We start from the raw sequence: 16,865 nt of genomic DNA on the forward strand, positions 1-16,865 counted from the left end.
TCTCTGATCATTTCGTCTTCATGGAAATGTGATATGAAATCATTTGAGCTCTGTGTGAAAGGTGTTTATTGGCTAAGTAATCTTAGGAGATCATCCATCTTCATGAGCAAATATCTGCCCCTCCCATAATTAACTGCGAAGCTCAGTTTTGACACATCTAACTCTCTTCGCCACATACAGATCTTTTCACACTGGCTGTCTTGAGTCACATTCTCCTTATATTACAGCATAGCTTTCACACTTGATAGTGCTAGCACTGCAATGTGTAAAAAAAAGTCATAAGACCTCTACTGGAATGGTACTCTATAAAAGTAGATAAGTGTTGTGATGCTGTGATGTGGCACAACTGTAAAAAAAAAAAAGGACCAAACCACCTGTAAAAACTTCCATATAAAAACGAATGTGTTGAAGACTGAATGAGGTCCTCACAGAGTTAAGTGAACTGAAATGTTGTTCATAGGTAACTGATGTTACTAGGTGAGCCCCGGGTTTTAATTCCTACGTTACACCTCTCGGCCACAATAACCCATCCATGCACAAATGCAGCAGAAAGAGGATTCACACACTATTTTGCCAAAACGACATTCTAATGAAATGATGTATAGTACTTGGCACAGTAGCTGATTTTTCTTTTCTGCTTCCTATGTGTGATATCATCTCAATATCATCCTATTTTAGCATGCACATAAGTGCTATGTAACACCTCTACCACACACAAACAAACGCACTTTGTTTTTTTGATCCTCTGAGAGCCGAAGCCGTGCCGTTCGCAACGTGCTCCAGGTGCCATGACACAAACCATCATCTCGAGGAGCCAATCATATTAAAAGCATGAGTCATGTTGCCGCCTACACTGGCTCAGAGGCTTTAAGTGGTGTCATGTTAGATATCATCCTCCATCTACACGCTGTGACCCAGATCCCCCAACCTTAGCTGTTTTTGCTTGTTTATTTACAAATTTGATTCCTAATATCAGCAAGTAGCTACAGAAAACATTCAAAGTGCCAAGTGTACATACATACAGTATTTTATTTAGTCTTTTTTTCCAGGGCAATAAAACGGTCTAGAATTTCTAAGTGAACCCACTGGCATGACCTATTATATGTGCCATCAATCAAGTGCTTGTTCCAGTGTCTTCAGTCTGCAACACTTCGTTCATCACAGCACGGCTCCATTGTCAAGACTCGTTTGTTCTTCAGCTAGACATATTTCCATTGGTGCAGATTCTCACATTTGATTGGCTTTTATCACCACTTCAGGTGTGAAGTCACAGGTGTGCTGAGTGAAATCTCTGAGGGAGGGTCTAACCGAGGCAGTAGCAGCACTGACATACAGACGAGGAGGGAGGATGAGGAGAATGAGGAAGTCAGTCTTAACCACGCACAGATTCATCTCTGTCCCTCTATCCTCCTTTTCCCTTTGTGCAGCTGTTTGTCATCTTTTTCCACCCTCTTTCTGCTGCTCTACTCTGTCTTGTCTTTTTGTTGGTTATAGTTGTGTGTAAATGTGTGTGTAAGCACCAGTAGGGGATGCAATCTGTCATCATCTCTCATCTGTCATCCTCATTAACTGCCCACTAGGCATAGGTGAATTATTAGCACACAATCCCCTCCGCAACTATGGCATACAGAATAATCAGCCTACTGTATTGTCTGGCTGTGTCCTGTTGATGATGCTGACCTTTACTTGTTGTCTTATCCGTACGATAGAAAAATATATCACAAAATCCCCACAACATTTATATAGACACAGTTTCTTACTCTGACGTTTCTGGTGTAATTGCACAGGCAGGTCACCGGGGAGAATGTCATGATTTTCCACAGTTAGGTGCAAGACAAACCCCTTTGAGATGGATTACAGAGATGGACAACAGAGTTGCAGTGGGGGAGGCTACAGCCGTGGGATGGAGCCCGGGTGGCTCGCCTGTGTCTTTACATAAATCACAACAGGGGTAGAAACCCCTCTAGACAGAGCCGGTGAATTGTCTCCACTCTCTGGAGACTCAGTGGTGAATTAGAAGCAGTGAGATAAGCGCCTAGGAGTGGAACGTGTGTGTGTGTGTCTGTGTGTGTGCATGCATCTGTGTCTATGTGTGTGAGGACCCGAGAGAGGGTGAAGCACTATAGCAGAGAGAAAATTGTGTGTAACTGATGAATGTGCTGGAGTAGCCAGACAGACCTACCCTCTTCTCCCCTGAGACAGTGTGACACATCCTACTTGCATGTACATGTAAACATGATATACTGCACTGTGGGCCACATACTACATCCAAGGTCTGAGAATCACGACTCACTTTTTAAGTATAGAATCCTATTTCAATGTAATCTCTTAAATCTTTTTTTTCCCCACTACAACAAATGATCTTGACAACAACATCAATCAAATGACACCTCTCTAAAACAATACCAATGGGCCACATATCTGTGCATATAAATCTTACAGTTGATGACATTTTAACAAGCTTCTGGTAAAGTATCTACTAAAACTGGGCAGTAGGCAGTCTGACAAAAAGTTGTAGACATTACTCCACTCCTGTGTGGTGCCTGTGTTGTGTAGTGGCCCACACTTCCTCAGGTTGGGTGGCAAGCTGTAGCAGTCCACAGATGCAGTGTACAGTCAGCCAGCTGCCTTGGTTTTTTTTCACACTGGTGGTATGCACATGAGGGTGTAAGTGAAATTCCATCATCAGAGCATAAACACAAGGCTTTGCGCGAACATCTGCATACCCATCAACACAAACTGCACGTTAAAGTAAACCGTAATATGTGCACCTCACCTTTAAAAGAATACAAAGAGAAACAGATATGCAGATCAGATTGAGAAAAAAATAACTAAATATATAATGTATGATGCTGTAGATACCAACCCTGTGAAATATATTTGAACCTTTCTCTATGCTGACGTGAGTTTGAAAATAGTACAGCTGATAAACAGCTGAACGTTGCTGGTGTCCAATTCTGTATTGATTCTCAGATGGGGCAAAAGGACATGCAATAGGCTAGATGATAAATTAAATGTCTCCTAATGGTTCTAAATTTGAATTTGAACAGATCATTACACTACAAATATTACATTTTTCCACCATTCTAGTAATGTTTGATTTTCAAATAAAAAGTGACAGCCCTAAATTAAAGCTTAATTATTAGCTTAAATAACTAAATTGTAATGCCGAAGGATTGCTGGTAGAGAGAATTATCTCCCCTTCCATTTTTAGCTCACTGTCTTTGTTAAACAGCCTCTAACTTCAGAGTTGTGCTTCAGTCTCGCTGCTCTCATCAGTGTTGTTTCCAGTGCGAGCAGGCAGCTGTTGTGATAAACCAACTCTCTTTTCAGCACCAAACATCAGACAAAGTTAGCAGCTCCCTGGTGAATGTAGCGGTGCATTTAACAGCTAAAGAGCCAGATATTTCCCTCAGGAGTTTGTGGGCAAAAACAGTGCTACAGTAAATGACAGTGAATATTAACAGAATATCCACCAAATGCATGGCACAGCAGCACAGTTTTCTGCCTGAGGTGTAAATAAGAAACACTTTTACACATATTAAAAAGTCATCTCAAAGTAAACACTCTTCTTTGTGTGGCCTGCTGTGTTATCTGGATTGTTTGACTCAGTTATAGTTATATACTCGAATTATAGCGATATCATTTGTCAAGTTTTGTTAGCAAGTTCCTTAAGTCAGTATTTCCTACCATTAACACCCAGCAATCATGACACTGCACAGAAGGCAGCAATGCATCCACCCATGAAGACACATTTGTGCTGGTGACAGCGTAGCTAGATGCAAATACTGAACTAGTGACCATACAGGGTTTATTAAAAAGTACTGATACTGCAGACAAACTTCTTATGATCCACCTTGCTAGCCACAGTTGGTTGCAGTGAGACAAGCAGTAAACAACACAAATGAATGAAATGTAGTGTAACAGAAAACCACTGCTTGTTTTATTCAAAAGCAATAGTTCAGAAAGATATTCTTCTTTGTAGTATTTTTTCATCTAAAACAGATGGTCTTTCCAATTACTGTCACATTGGCTGCAAAGCTAATTAGTCTCTGTATAAGTCCTTCAGACTTTGTTGGTAAAACTCCAGTTGGATTCTGTCGGACTTACAGAGTGCTCAGCCCTTCTCTGCTATGGTATTTGTGATATATCCCTGTGAGATGTTCTGTCAAGTCTTTGCTGCAGACTCTTGGTTTTGATTGCATCTCAGTGGGTTTCTTTGGATTTAGTTCATTATTAATCTGCACAGTGCATGGTAAACTAATGGTGCACCGCAGCACAAAGGCTCTGGGGTAGTAAAAGCTCTATAAACTAATATCCCGCCAGCACTATCAGTACAATTACAGATGAATATGTTACCTATAGTGAGATGTCTCTGTTGCAATCACATTCTGTAGCAAAGGAAAAAGGGGGACATTGAAATCATCCGAATGTAACTTGATGTTGTTTAGAGCTCATTTCTTTCTCCTGTGCCTTAAAACCAACCTACAACTTAACCAACAGATGACACCAGATTTCACTGTTGTCATAGCTGACCACTACCTGAAATCCCTCTGAGACTCACAAATTAAAAAGGAGCTGCAGTTAGGAGCTTGGCAGAGCATGCTAATGGCACAAGTCTCAAATTGGACTTCAAATGGGTCATTAATGTTGTTCAAGCTGAAGTTATCTGACACTGAAAAGGCAAATGGCTGTTTAATTTCCCTGTAATATGGCTCTTTAAATTAACTTAATTCTAGTTTTGTAAGCACAAAATGTGGTTCATTACTTTTTTTTGACAAGCATTTAGGCGTCTCCGGACCACGGGTGCCAACAGTGCCAGAAGGCTCTGTACATTAAACGACAAGCCACAAACAGCTCCACACCCACAGCGTAAGCTCATCTCACCCCCTCTTTTCTTTCTCCCTGGCATATCTTCTTGTGTAATTAACAAGGCTTAGAACACCCTCACAAATACTCACAAAAAAAAACTCATATTCACAACCCTGAGCTGTCACTTGCGTAGCACACATTTTCCCTGCATGTAATTAACATGGATTAGGGCACGGCATGGTCTTGTGCCAGACCTACATTATTAACCAAAAACACAGAATCTGTCCGTATGTTTGTGTGTTCAAAAGTCTGGCACCGACACTCACTGCAGCATATTGTACAGTCGGCCAGGAAGCGGGGAGGTGACATCAATCAGCCTGAAAGCGAGGAAGCTGCCTTGTCTGTGTGCACACATGCACATGTAACACACTTAATCGTATATACAAGAATAGAGCTCTTTGTGTAATCCTTGCAGCAGTATAGAATTACTGGGAAGAGAAAGGAAATAAGAATGAGAGGATCTCTATCATTCCTTTCCTTTCTAAAGTATCTCACCACCAATTAATAGCCTTTTCATTTAAAGAGAGTAACAGAAGTAATGACAATTTGGCAGAAGAAGATGTACTATCTCTTTTTTCTCTCTTTCATACACACAGCCTCAGTTATTACCTCCTAATAGATGCAAAATATCAACATTTAAGCCAAGACAGTGCTTACTCCAGGCAACTAATTCAGCCGTGGCATTCATGTAAATGACTGCTTGTCCTTAATCACCCCTGAAACAGACAGAGCAACTCTTGAGGCAACAGGGAGTAGATGTGGCCCATTATGCAGCCCTAGCCTAGTCTAAATGACCTCCCACCACTCCTAACTGTGTTTCAACTTCATCTCCCAACACACTTCACCAATTACCATCGCAGAAGGTCAAAAGGTGATGGAATACACAGACAAGTCATAAATCTCAAGGACAGTAATGACAGTGAGAAAAGGGCAACCACACACGAGCACCCAGACACAGTTTCAGTCAGTGACACACACCTAAAATTACACATTCATGGTTGAAAGGCAATTAGTTTCTGACTGTTTTGTCATAGTGTCAAGGTTGATCTGAGTAAAGTTCTGCAACAACGCCTCTGCAGTGTGCAGAAACAAAAATAGCACTTCATTGTACGTCTGACTGAGAATATACAGCCAGGTATGATTGTCCTGTCCTCATCGACACAGTGAGCCTTTCCTCTGAAAGAAAAACTTTAAAATCCAAGCGTAAAATTTTTTTGGAGTGTGGAAACACCTCCTGTGGTCATTAAACCTCGGCATGCATTTTACATCACTGCTGCAGTATAATAGCTCATTACTCGTCTCCTCTCCATCTTTTTGCACATTTCTTTGAGAGAAATTTCCTCCTTTTCACTTGTTACCCCACCCCCAAACGTCTCTTCCCCCGACTCCATCAGAATCCCCATCATCATCGATCTATTTTTGGGTGTTCTTTGCGACCACCTGCAAACCCTCTAATTAGTTAACATCTGTGTCTGAGCTGCACCATCTCAAGCATGCATTCACCGACACAATAAAAACGTGCCAGCATGCAAAGCCATATGCGGCGGTAGATATCTACATAGCCTAACGCAAAGTTTATTGTGTCCTAATTCTGCTGATGAACTCCGTCGAAGTTCAACAGCCTCTCACACACACACACACACACACACACACACACACAGGCACTAGAAAGAAGAAGGCACTGATCTAAGGATCCAAAAGTGTAACTTTCTGCTAATGATTAGTCTAATCAAATCTCTTTCCAGAGACTCTAATTAGGAAAATTACCCGGCACTGCGGAGTGTAAAAATAAGACTGTTACTTAGTGTCAGTTCAGATTTTTATTGTTGCTCACGTTGGCCTGGCTGCTGCTCGCTGGTGATCCGGATGATGATGCTGATGATGAAAGCTTTTAGGGATTATTATGAACCCTATTTATCATAAGTGCCCTCACAGTAACCGCTGTACCTCTGTGAATGTGTGTTTGTGTCTCTCTAGGCCTGCGCAGTAGTTACTCATGCAGCGTCTGCAGTGTGGTCCTCAACTCCATCGAGCAGTACCATGCGCACCTTCAGGGCTCCAAGCACCAGAATAAGTGAGTACAACTACTTAACATTTTGGATAAACAAAAAGATACACAGTGGATCCCTGTTAAAGAGAATGTAGCGTTCAGAAACACAAGTCCGTCACACCCAGTCTACTGGGGTGACTGCAGCATGTCTTTCAGCAGAGAGACAGACAATATTTCCATTTGTAAAAAGTGACCTGTGAGACAAAAGCTACAAAAATTGTTGTGCCAGTTTTTTTTTTTCTTTTCATAACATGGTCATTCTGGCTGCTGCATATAGGTCACTAACCAATCAGAACTTTCTGTTTTTAGTGACAGCATGTTTTTTATATTGCAGTTTTAATCCTTTATCTGGTTCAGGCTCCTAAGCCTGATTACAATCATATTATCATGATTTCAAAGCAAATTCCAAAACAATTCACACAAGAAGATTGCAAAACCTTTTTAACAGCACTGCCTACACCTTGCTTGTAGTCTGATAATCAATGACACTCGGAAATTGAATGATAGCACCTCAGAAATTCCAGCATTATTTAAACATCTAAGGATGTATGTGGTTTAATGAGATCTAACATCCACAGTATAGAGTACACCATATAAGGAAATAAGAAGCAGACAGCAGTAGCAATAGCGTAGACATATATATCATAAGGGGTGACATTAATACAATAGTGTTCGGTCATTTTCATTACTTATTTTAGAAAATGTAATCACAGCCCATGTAAAGGGGAAATTATATCCACCAGCGAAAACAGACTGCAATATGAACAGTTATATTTCATGCATTTACCATGAGATAGCTGTGAGCGTGGTTAGAGGCATTGCACTGGTGTGTGTCTGTGTTCATGTATGCGTCTCGCTCATTTAAAGCGATGTAATGGAAATCAAATGTGTTATGAATGGAGTATTTGTCAGATAAAAGGATGCTTGAGGATAGATTTTTTTGCAGCTTTTTTCTTTCTTGTCTGTTTTTAGACAGTTGATGCAGCTAAACTCTCTGTGTTTAACCACCCTAGAGCATAACATGCCTGGGATGCACACACCAAACTTCTGCAAACAAGTTAAGTCTTCAACAGAGAGTGGTGGGTGTAGTGAGAAAAACAACAGTGATAACAAGGATGAGAGAGGCAGAGAGTGAAGGAGGAGACAAAAACAGAAAACAAACAACAGGATTGAGCTTCTTTAAGCTAAGATTTAACTCTAAATATGCAGAATATTAGTGATATTTTGATATTAGTGTAAATGTTGTAGGAATTGCAGTGGTGAAGATTTCTACTCTGTTTAGGGCTAAAGGTCACAGAAGTGATTGTGATGGCGCAGGTCTATAAACTGTCACATGCCACTAAGCTAGACACAGATCACCTCATACAGTTCATCTCTCACAGCCAAGATAAGGGCGTCAGCTAAACTCTTGAAAAGTGTGATCCTCAAGTTGTATAACATTTCTGCACAGAGGCTGTAAATCACAGAAAAAAATGGTGGCTCATAATTCTCTCCTTCTGTCAGTTTTACTGTCGCAAAGCGGAAAAGAGAGCCGACACACTGAAACAGTCATGTTCATGACGAAGAACTAGAGAGTAAGCAGGACTGATAGACAAGATGCAGCACGGACATACAGGAGACAGATGGGATGAGAGATGCTGAGAGACGGAACGACAGATCATATTTGAGACAGAGGCAAATAAATAAATATATGAAAAGGACACAGAGATGGCATAAAGACTGAAATAGAGTTAATAAACACGGACATACTAACATGCAGAGAGATGCAACAAGGGAGACAGGGCCAGAATGTTCTGGAGACAAAGATGGAAAGAAAGTAAAACAAAATTGCAGCAGAGTAAATCTCCTTAAATTGAGCTGAAAGGTAGAGTCAGAGTGATATAGAAGAGATTTGTAGTGGACAATGAGGTGAGCCCACTGCTGCTGACGGCTGCAGGGCTTTACTTCCACACAAGGATGGAGAGGATAGATTCGCACGGCATCGATGGATGAGAGAGACTGAGGGAGAAGTACCTGGGAGATTTACAAGGGGGAAGCGATGATAGGTCAGTGGATGGATGAGGAGGAAGTCCCTCATTCAATTTGTCAGGAGGGCTTACTGGAAGTGGCCTGAAGTTCGGGGGAGAAGTGTGAAGAAGTCATATTTCACAGCAATGGCATTTACTAGGGATTGTTCACAGGTAGAAGACATTTTTAGAACATATTTAATGGCAAATTAGTAGCTTTATTTGACAAATTATATTTAAAAAATAAACAGCCCCCACTTCCTCTTCCTTCACCCAGTCACTCAGGTGAAACACAATACCAGCACATGAATGTCCGCTACAAACCGCTTTAGGTCAAGTCTCTTGCACTTTTCTACATCAACCTCCATTACACTTTAGCCAGTGTACGCCGTGCATAATGAGCGTATGATATGATAGCAAATAGTGCCCTTGTCACAATGCATTGTGCTGCACCCAGTGCAAAGTGTCCCTTTTCTGCTGACATAAGAATGTAAACACACACAGGCTGCAGCACAAAGACCTGACGGCATCTAAGGCACTGCAAAAGAGGACATAAATGTTTGTGTGTAGTTCAGGGGCAGTTCGGTTGGATAAAACAAATGTTTCCTTTAACAACAAGCTGTCAGTTTGAAGTGTTTTTTATATTTGTATGTGTTTTTATAAATGCAGAAATGTGGGACAACTGCTGAAATAAAAAGCTGCTTATATCGCTGTTGTTTACAGGTTGGACAAGACTTTGCCAAAGTTATGTGAAATCTTCCACCCTTAGTTGTGTGAGTGTGTGCGTAGACTGTATGTGTGTCCCTTCACACTCAGGATGAGCTTTGGCTTGTGTAAGGAGCTTTCCAGAGGAGACGAAAGCACGGCTGACAGCGGCGGGGGATTAGCTCTCACCGAAGAAACATGCATGAAAACTGCGTGTGTGTGTGTGTGTCTCTATCTGAGTATGTGTGCTTGGCATTAGGGATGTGTCATCATAAAACAACAACAGATTTCTCCATTCTTTAAACAGCTGGATGTATATCTGCCAGCTTTTCTTATCTGTACCCAGCATCTGCTTCAGACGCAGTCAGCTGCAGGTCATTTGAAAAGCTGCAGACTCCACGCAGCGCTTCAGACTGGCTGCTGTAATTGGACCTGTACAGGATGATAACTGCGCAGATATAACTTGATAAACTTGGCGGAACATTTTCACAGTTTACAGCATGTTGCAATTAAGCCAATGCACTTTCCTGGCCAGCAGACAGACACAAACAGGCATCACACAGAAGAGAAGCAGATAAATGAACATTAAATCCTCATGTTGGATTCAGACTCAAGTACTCTTAGAAACTAATGGGCAAGTAGCAAAAGAAGGAGTATAAACAAGGAACATAAGGCCATCAACTAAAAAAATAAGCTGTTTTTTTTCCAGTCCTATTGCTGCGTATAAATCTTCTCCCAGTATTAAATGTAAACCTTAAGACAAAATTCTACATCCAACAGTATAAAAGAAGGAGTTAGCAAACTTTGATCTGGAAATTTAAGATGTATCAGAATTACATGTAACAGCTACTTGTAGCTGTTACATGTAATTCTTAAGCCTTTAATATTTTCTTCAACTCAGAAGCAGTTTTAAACACCAATGATTGCAGCTGGAAAAATTGTGACATATGACCGCTAGCTAACACAACAATCACAGAAAAAGAGAACTGATACCAGTGGTGATGCTTTGGTAAAGGGAGTGGAGTGGCTCCCTCTGCAGTCTGGCAAAAATGTTTTTGAAGATTTGGACAATCTTTCTTGTAAGTGGTTTTCCATGTTGCCAAATACATTTTCTACTAGAAGGCAGATGAGGTGAAGTGAAGGCCAGAGCAGGGAAAGTAGAGGAGATATTTCTAAATATTTCTAAAGATGTTTCTAAATCTCAAGATCCCTCATATGTAAGCAAGACAGATATTTTCCCTGATCCTTACTATGCACAAATGTACTGTATGGTCAGGTCTGGTTAGGTCTAAAGAACCCCTTCTGGTGCTGGCAGATAAACAGCAACCTCCCGGTAGACAGAGCAAAAACAAAAACAAAAATAATACAAGGCAACAACTTCTCCAAACAGAAACTGAACGTACATCCTTAAAAAACTGCAGGGTCTCTTCAAATTTGGTCAAAATACACCTCAGTGGGTCTATTAAATATTCATTTCTATCTATTATATATATCCTTTTGTCTGTTTCAACATTGCTCCTCTTATTCACATTCAGTTGTCTGAACCAGAAAAAGTGGTGTTAAAAGAGCTCATAGTCATTGCACAGACTGTCCTTGGGGCTAGGGTGGCTTTTATGCAACCATTATGAGCAAATTTATACAGCCTGAGACGTTTTGTCTATGTGCATATACAATAAAACGAGGGAAATATACAAAACAAGAAATGACACTAATTAGCTACTTGGAATCCAAAAACGAAAACAAAGCCCCCAGGGAAGTGCGGTTTACATGACGTGAACTGTCAGCACACTTACATATCTGACCAATAACACTACTGGGGACTATTAGCTACCCATATAATTGTTCATATTCACATTACGCACCAGGACTGCATGGCCTTTGGTTTCTGTGTGCTTTCTGGTTACACAATTCCAACCTCTGACCTGCTTTTATGTGCGTTTATGCGCATAGCATGGACTCGTGTATGCTGATAATAACATGGCCTCAGGGGTATGATGGTAAGGCCTGGGACAATCCATTTAGCCTGCTCACCCTGGTAATTATGCAGCATCGGTATTACAGAGAACACACACCAGCAAAACACAAGCTACCAAACAAACTAATGCACATGTTAGAGAAAAGAGCTCAGAGAAAAAGAGAGAGAGAGAGCGAGAGGGGAAGGGGGGTGGGAACCAATGTTGGCGATTACAGTGCTTACTGTAAAGTAACTCTGAACGCAAATGGCTGGGTTATCGACCTGCTAATAGGCTGGGCTTTTTGCATGTGTGTGTTTGTCAAAGCCTCTGAATAAGTCTGTGTGTGTGCATCCTCTCTCCTTGAGGCAAGGTGAAAGGTTAATTCAGGACTGTTGCCAGTTAGCTCTTCTCTTACACACCTCTGTCATACTTGAACACACATACACTCATGCTTTAGGCTCCCCTCATCACCCTAAAGGCTCTTGCCCTTGTCTTCTCTAACACCTTCCACCTAAACACACACACACATACACAGTGCCTTGAGCATCACTGTCTGTGATGTTAATAAGGTGAGGATGGTGAAGGGGGGGGTCATGCCTGAATCATGACTCTCAGCTCCCTTAGCAACTGCCAGTGCTGGCCTGTATTTACCTGGCATCCTCACATAGAAATACACACACACGCAACGTGCCAAGGTGACCTTCACATCCTCACTAAGACCTCCCTCAGACACAGAGGCAGATGCACTCCCTCTGCCCTCTCTCATCCTCATATATCTTACATCTTGTGTGTTTGTGTGTGTGTGGAGGGGGGGGATTATTGGATTAGTCTATTAACCACCCCTATCACTTAGAGACCACAACCTTTAGTTTTACCCCATCTGCTGCTTCACCTTGTACTTGGCTGCTGCTTCCTTGGCTCTGTCCTTTCTGCTACCTTGTTCCTCCCCACTTAAACACTGGCTCCCTTAAGACACAATACAAACTGCTTGCAAAATAAAATAAAGCAAACAACTATGTAGAAGATTCTCTACATTCAACAAGACTATTTGGATCATGTTGTTCCCATAGAAACAGGCAAGTCTGGGGACAGTTTGAAAACAATATGACAAATAACAGAGAAAAGAATGAAATCTGTGAGTTTAAACTTACGTTGTGAAAATACAGAAACAGATTAAACAGATTTATTTTAGGCTCAGAGACCTTTTAACATATACATGTTTGAAGCTTTCTTTTTTGAGGATAAAAATAATAAAAACTAATATGTTTCTTTTCTGTCAAAAACATTCTCTCTCTCTTTCTCAGTATACAACTATCATTGCATGTCTTTGACCACTTTTTCTCATTTTGTTGTCTTCCCACTTCTTCTCGCTGCTACCTGTCCCCTCCCAAAGAACAATACAAGCTCCCAGAGTCATGCCCTCCCACTCTTCAGAGAGTCTGATCCGTTAGATGAGCCCTGACAAGAGCAGACAGGGTGTAGAGGCCACTGTTTTAACAGCCATTACCAGGATAGGTGCTGACAGCTAGGGTGCCTGTGTATGCTTCCTCTTTCTCTCACTCCATTTCAGCTATCGAAGTGTGTGTGTGTGTGTGTGTGTGTGTGGTCCAATTAGGACACAAGTGAGAGAGCGGCATTTTAGCAAGGATTGTGATGAAAATGGTGGAATTTGTTGTGCTGTTTCAGGGGGCAGGTTTTCATTTGTGGCTCAAACCGACGGCCATGGAAGGAGGCAAACATCTTCTTTTCACTTTATGTGTGTCTAATTTAGTTTGTTTCTCTCATTCACACTGAGGGCAAACATGGGTAAGCTCAAACTCAGGCAATACGAAAAAGTATTTCCAAACTACTTCATGAAAGGAAAAAAGAAACACCTTAGGCTGACAAGAGGAACAATTATAGAGGAAATGCTGCAGAGATGAAAGAGGTGTTGAGCATTAATGTTGGGATTTCTGTTGTGACATTCAGGCAACACTGCATGCTAATTTTGATATTGTCATCTCAGTGATTCTTCACAAAGAGCAGCTACGGGAAATCCCTAGATGCTCCTGTACTTAAAAAATGCCTCCTCAATTAGGTGTGTGTTGGTTAGCATGATCTTTAATCCAACTTATCTCTTTGTTTTAATTAAATGTGGTGCGTTTGCTTCTGCAGTTGCTTTGTTTCATGATGATAAAGCTAGAGAATGCAGCCGCAGCGCCTGTCATCATGAAAAACAATCAGCTGCTCAAGATAAAGGCCAAATCCACAGTAATTACTGCACCTTAAACATGAGGGTTTATGCTCCCATCTTTCTCCTTTGTTTTAATTTGGGGTACCGCCAGATAGAAGACATAATAGACGGCTGTAATTATAAAAAGATTGTGAAACAGGATTATTGGCTCATGCTTCACATATAGTCAAGCTGTCATTCCCCGTAAAGGAAAAATGTTCTCAGTGAAGCAGATAATAAAAAATAATAACAGCAACGCAAGCTTACAGTGTACAGCTCTGCATATTTGTCTGGTTGCATTAAGAGTGAGGACTTTGTTCATTCTGCTGTTTACTTTATATTAAGAATGGCATGAGATGTGGATTCACAGGTAAATGAGATTACATCCCAGGGACCAAGCATGGCAGGAAGTGAATCCCTCTATCTCTCCCCCTGGAAGGCTTGATGTTCCCTGTGGTTAAAAAGCCCTGTCCTGTCAGATCTGCCTATGTCAGAGACAGAACAAGACTAACAAATTCTATCCTGTGTTTTGTTTTCCAGCCTGAAGCAACACCAGCAGTAAGCCACCGAGACAGGCCACTCTGGAATAGAAGAAGAAATGAAGAAGACTGATTATTGGGATAAACAACTTGAGCAAAGAGGACTTGCCTCAGACTGGAGAGTATGGGAAAGTAAAGCAGAGTACCTACAGTATGTGTGTCTGTGTGTATGTATGTGGGTGTCTTAAGCATCTATGCACGCATCTGCCATATGCGTGTGTGGGTTAACCTCTATCCTTGATCTAAAAATATATCTTTGAGATTAATTCAGCACCTTGTGTTTGATGAGTTTGACACTAATGGCCGTCAGATGCGGCTGCATATTGCCATGTAACTCTTGTGTGAACCACAATCTAAAACTGAACTGATGTCAGTGTGTTGCCCAGAGTGCTAATAACTATTACAATGATCGTCATAGAAGAGAAGTAATAATAACTCTTTAACATGAAGTCTCCCAAGTGCTCTGACTGTGATCCCAGTCTGAAAATGGTCTACTTACATAAGGGTAGGGCAGATACATGGCTCACTTTCAGACCACTTGAGACCAACTCAGGCCCTGATGTTCAAATCTAAGAACTCCCAATGACCTCAGCCATTACAGACTGCATGAATTTCCATTACTTCAAAGGGGTATATTTTGGTTTAGATCTAGTGTTGTCTATCAGTGTAGTGGACTGGTCTGATATGTGTCATTTCCATCTTCGTATATTCCATAAAATCAAACCCGGAAATAAAAGAGAAAAGCAGCAAAGACAAAAACTTTTAAACTCCGCTTCTGAGGAGGGTCAACTTTTGTGAATCATCCACTGTTGAAAACATTCCCACAGCATTAAATACTGATGTCAGATGTAGTCCAGAGGTGACAAAATTCTCTCAGAGAAGGCAACATGTAGATAATATTTTCTTATTTTTCTGTTGCTAGAAAGCCAGAGGAAGAAAAAAAAAAACAAGTCCCAAATCATGTAGCAGACTATGTACAATACAGCGGGGATATAATTCAATGCATGCAAAAATGTAAAGCGTTGCATTCACTTGCCTTTTTGAAACCTATTTCTTGCGCGCTTTGGCAATAGCGCTGCTTTCTAGTGATAGTTCGTAATGCATTACTGCCTGTAACTGAACAAAGAGGTCACCTTTTTAGAGCAACATCTTGTTTATTCATCAAAAAATTTGATACCTAAATATTAGAGTCGCCATCGTATAACAGCCTCATCCGTAGTGTCTTCAGAGTGTCTGTAAAGTGACTTCCGACAATGGTCTGTAGCACCATAAATTCAGCAAAGAGAAGACATGCTCCACTTTCCTGTGCTGGCACTGGTTTGGCCCAGAGCAGTATTTCTCTTTAAGACTGACAAACACAGCACTCTCTGCTAAGCTATTCTCTGTTAGTTCTTGTTGTTTCAAGCAGTTTTTTTTTTCCTCAGTAAACACATTAAAAATGTCTTTATTTTCTGCTTTGTTGATTTCATGGTGAAGAGAGTGAACTGCACATGACCTGATTAGAAGCTGTTTTTCTTCTGCAGATGTATATGGATGAATAATGGTTTTTATGCAATTACAGTGTAATATTAACAACCATACAATGTGGGTTTGAAGTGAAATAGTTTAACAAGCAAAAAAAAAAGATAATAAGTGGTCTATGTAAATAAGCAGTAGCTGCAGGTGAAGTTTTTGTTGTAAGCAGAGTTTTGTATCCATAGTGTTTTATCTGCACTGAGCCACAGGTAAAAGGGAAATGTTTATTAAAATTCTAATGAAAAAAAAATGCAAATACACTGGCATCGGAATGGGAATAAACTCGCCGTTTTTGGTGTGTCATGTTTTTGAAAATCAAATCACATTCAAACCTGAGAGTCAGTGACAATGGACCAAATCTAGCCAGCAGTTTTTATTAAGAAAAAGGGGGGAAAAACGACATCAGTGTAAAGACAGTCCCCTCTGAGAAATATGGCTTCATAAAACTGCCAGAAATATTGATGCATGATTGGATTTTTTAAATGCCATAACTACACCACAATAACAAGATGTCATGGTGCACCTATGATGTGCATCATGCACTCTTCTGATCTGATGACCATTTTAATCTGACTCCTCTCTCTCCAGCACTGATGTATTCACAGTAGAAATTATGTCTGTGTGTGTTGATATCACAGTCTGTGCAGAGGATGACTGTGCCATGAGTCACATAATTTAGCAGATGTTACATATTATAAGACAAGAAATGTATCTATGGATAGGAATCGTGTGATATGGTGCTTTCGGGTGGGTATCTGTGGGAGAGTTGCTGTCAGCTGTGTATACCATGAGCAAATTTGTAAACATACCTGATAATGAATACAATGAAGATGACAACTATATCTATTTTCTCTTGCTAAATCCAGACCCCTTGTTTTTCTTTTTCTCTTTGTGTGCACTGCCATATAGATGTGTGACATTCGCTTTCAGTGGCAGCAGTCATCAGTTTCCAAACACACACAACCTCAAGCTCTGCATAAATCATTCTCCCTCTCCTGTCACTTACTTTAC

The 16,865-nt window shown here is 40.8% G+C and overlaps 1 protein-coding gene across 1 annotated transcript in view; it reads left to right on the forward strand.

Moving 5' to 3' along the window:
- Positions 1–16,532, forward strand: part of LOC114447251 (zinc finger matrin-type protein 4) — a 46,452-nt gene extending 29,920 nt beyond the window's left edge. The window contains exons 6-7 of the mRNA XM_028423414.1: positions 6,850–6,946; positions 14,341–16,532. Of these exons, the coding sequence (XP_028279215.1) occupies positions 6,850–6,946; positions 14,341–14,362 (119 nt within the window). The 3' untranslated portion in view covers positions 14,363–16,532. The remainder of the gene's footprint in view (positions 1–6,849; positions 6,947–14,340) is intronic.
- The last annotated feature ends 333 nt before the right edge of the window (positions 16,533–16,865 follow it).

The sequence above is a fragment of the Parambassis ranga genome, chromosome 15 (genome assembly GCF_900634625.1).
Source record: "Parambassis ranga chromosome 15, fParRan2.1, whole genome shotgun sequence".
NCBI classification, from domain to species: Eukaryota; Metazoa; Chordata; class Actinopteri; family Ambassidae; genus Parambassis; species Parambassis ranga.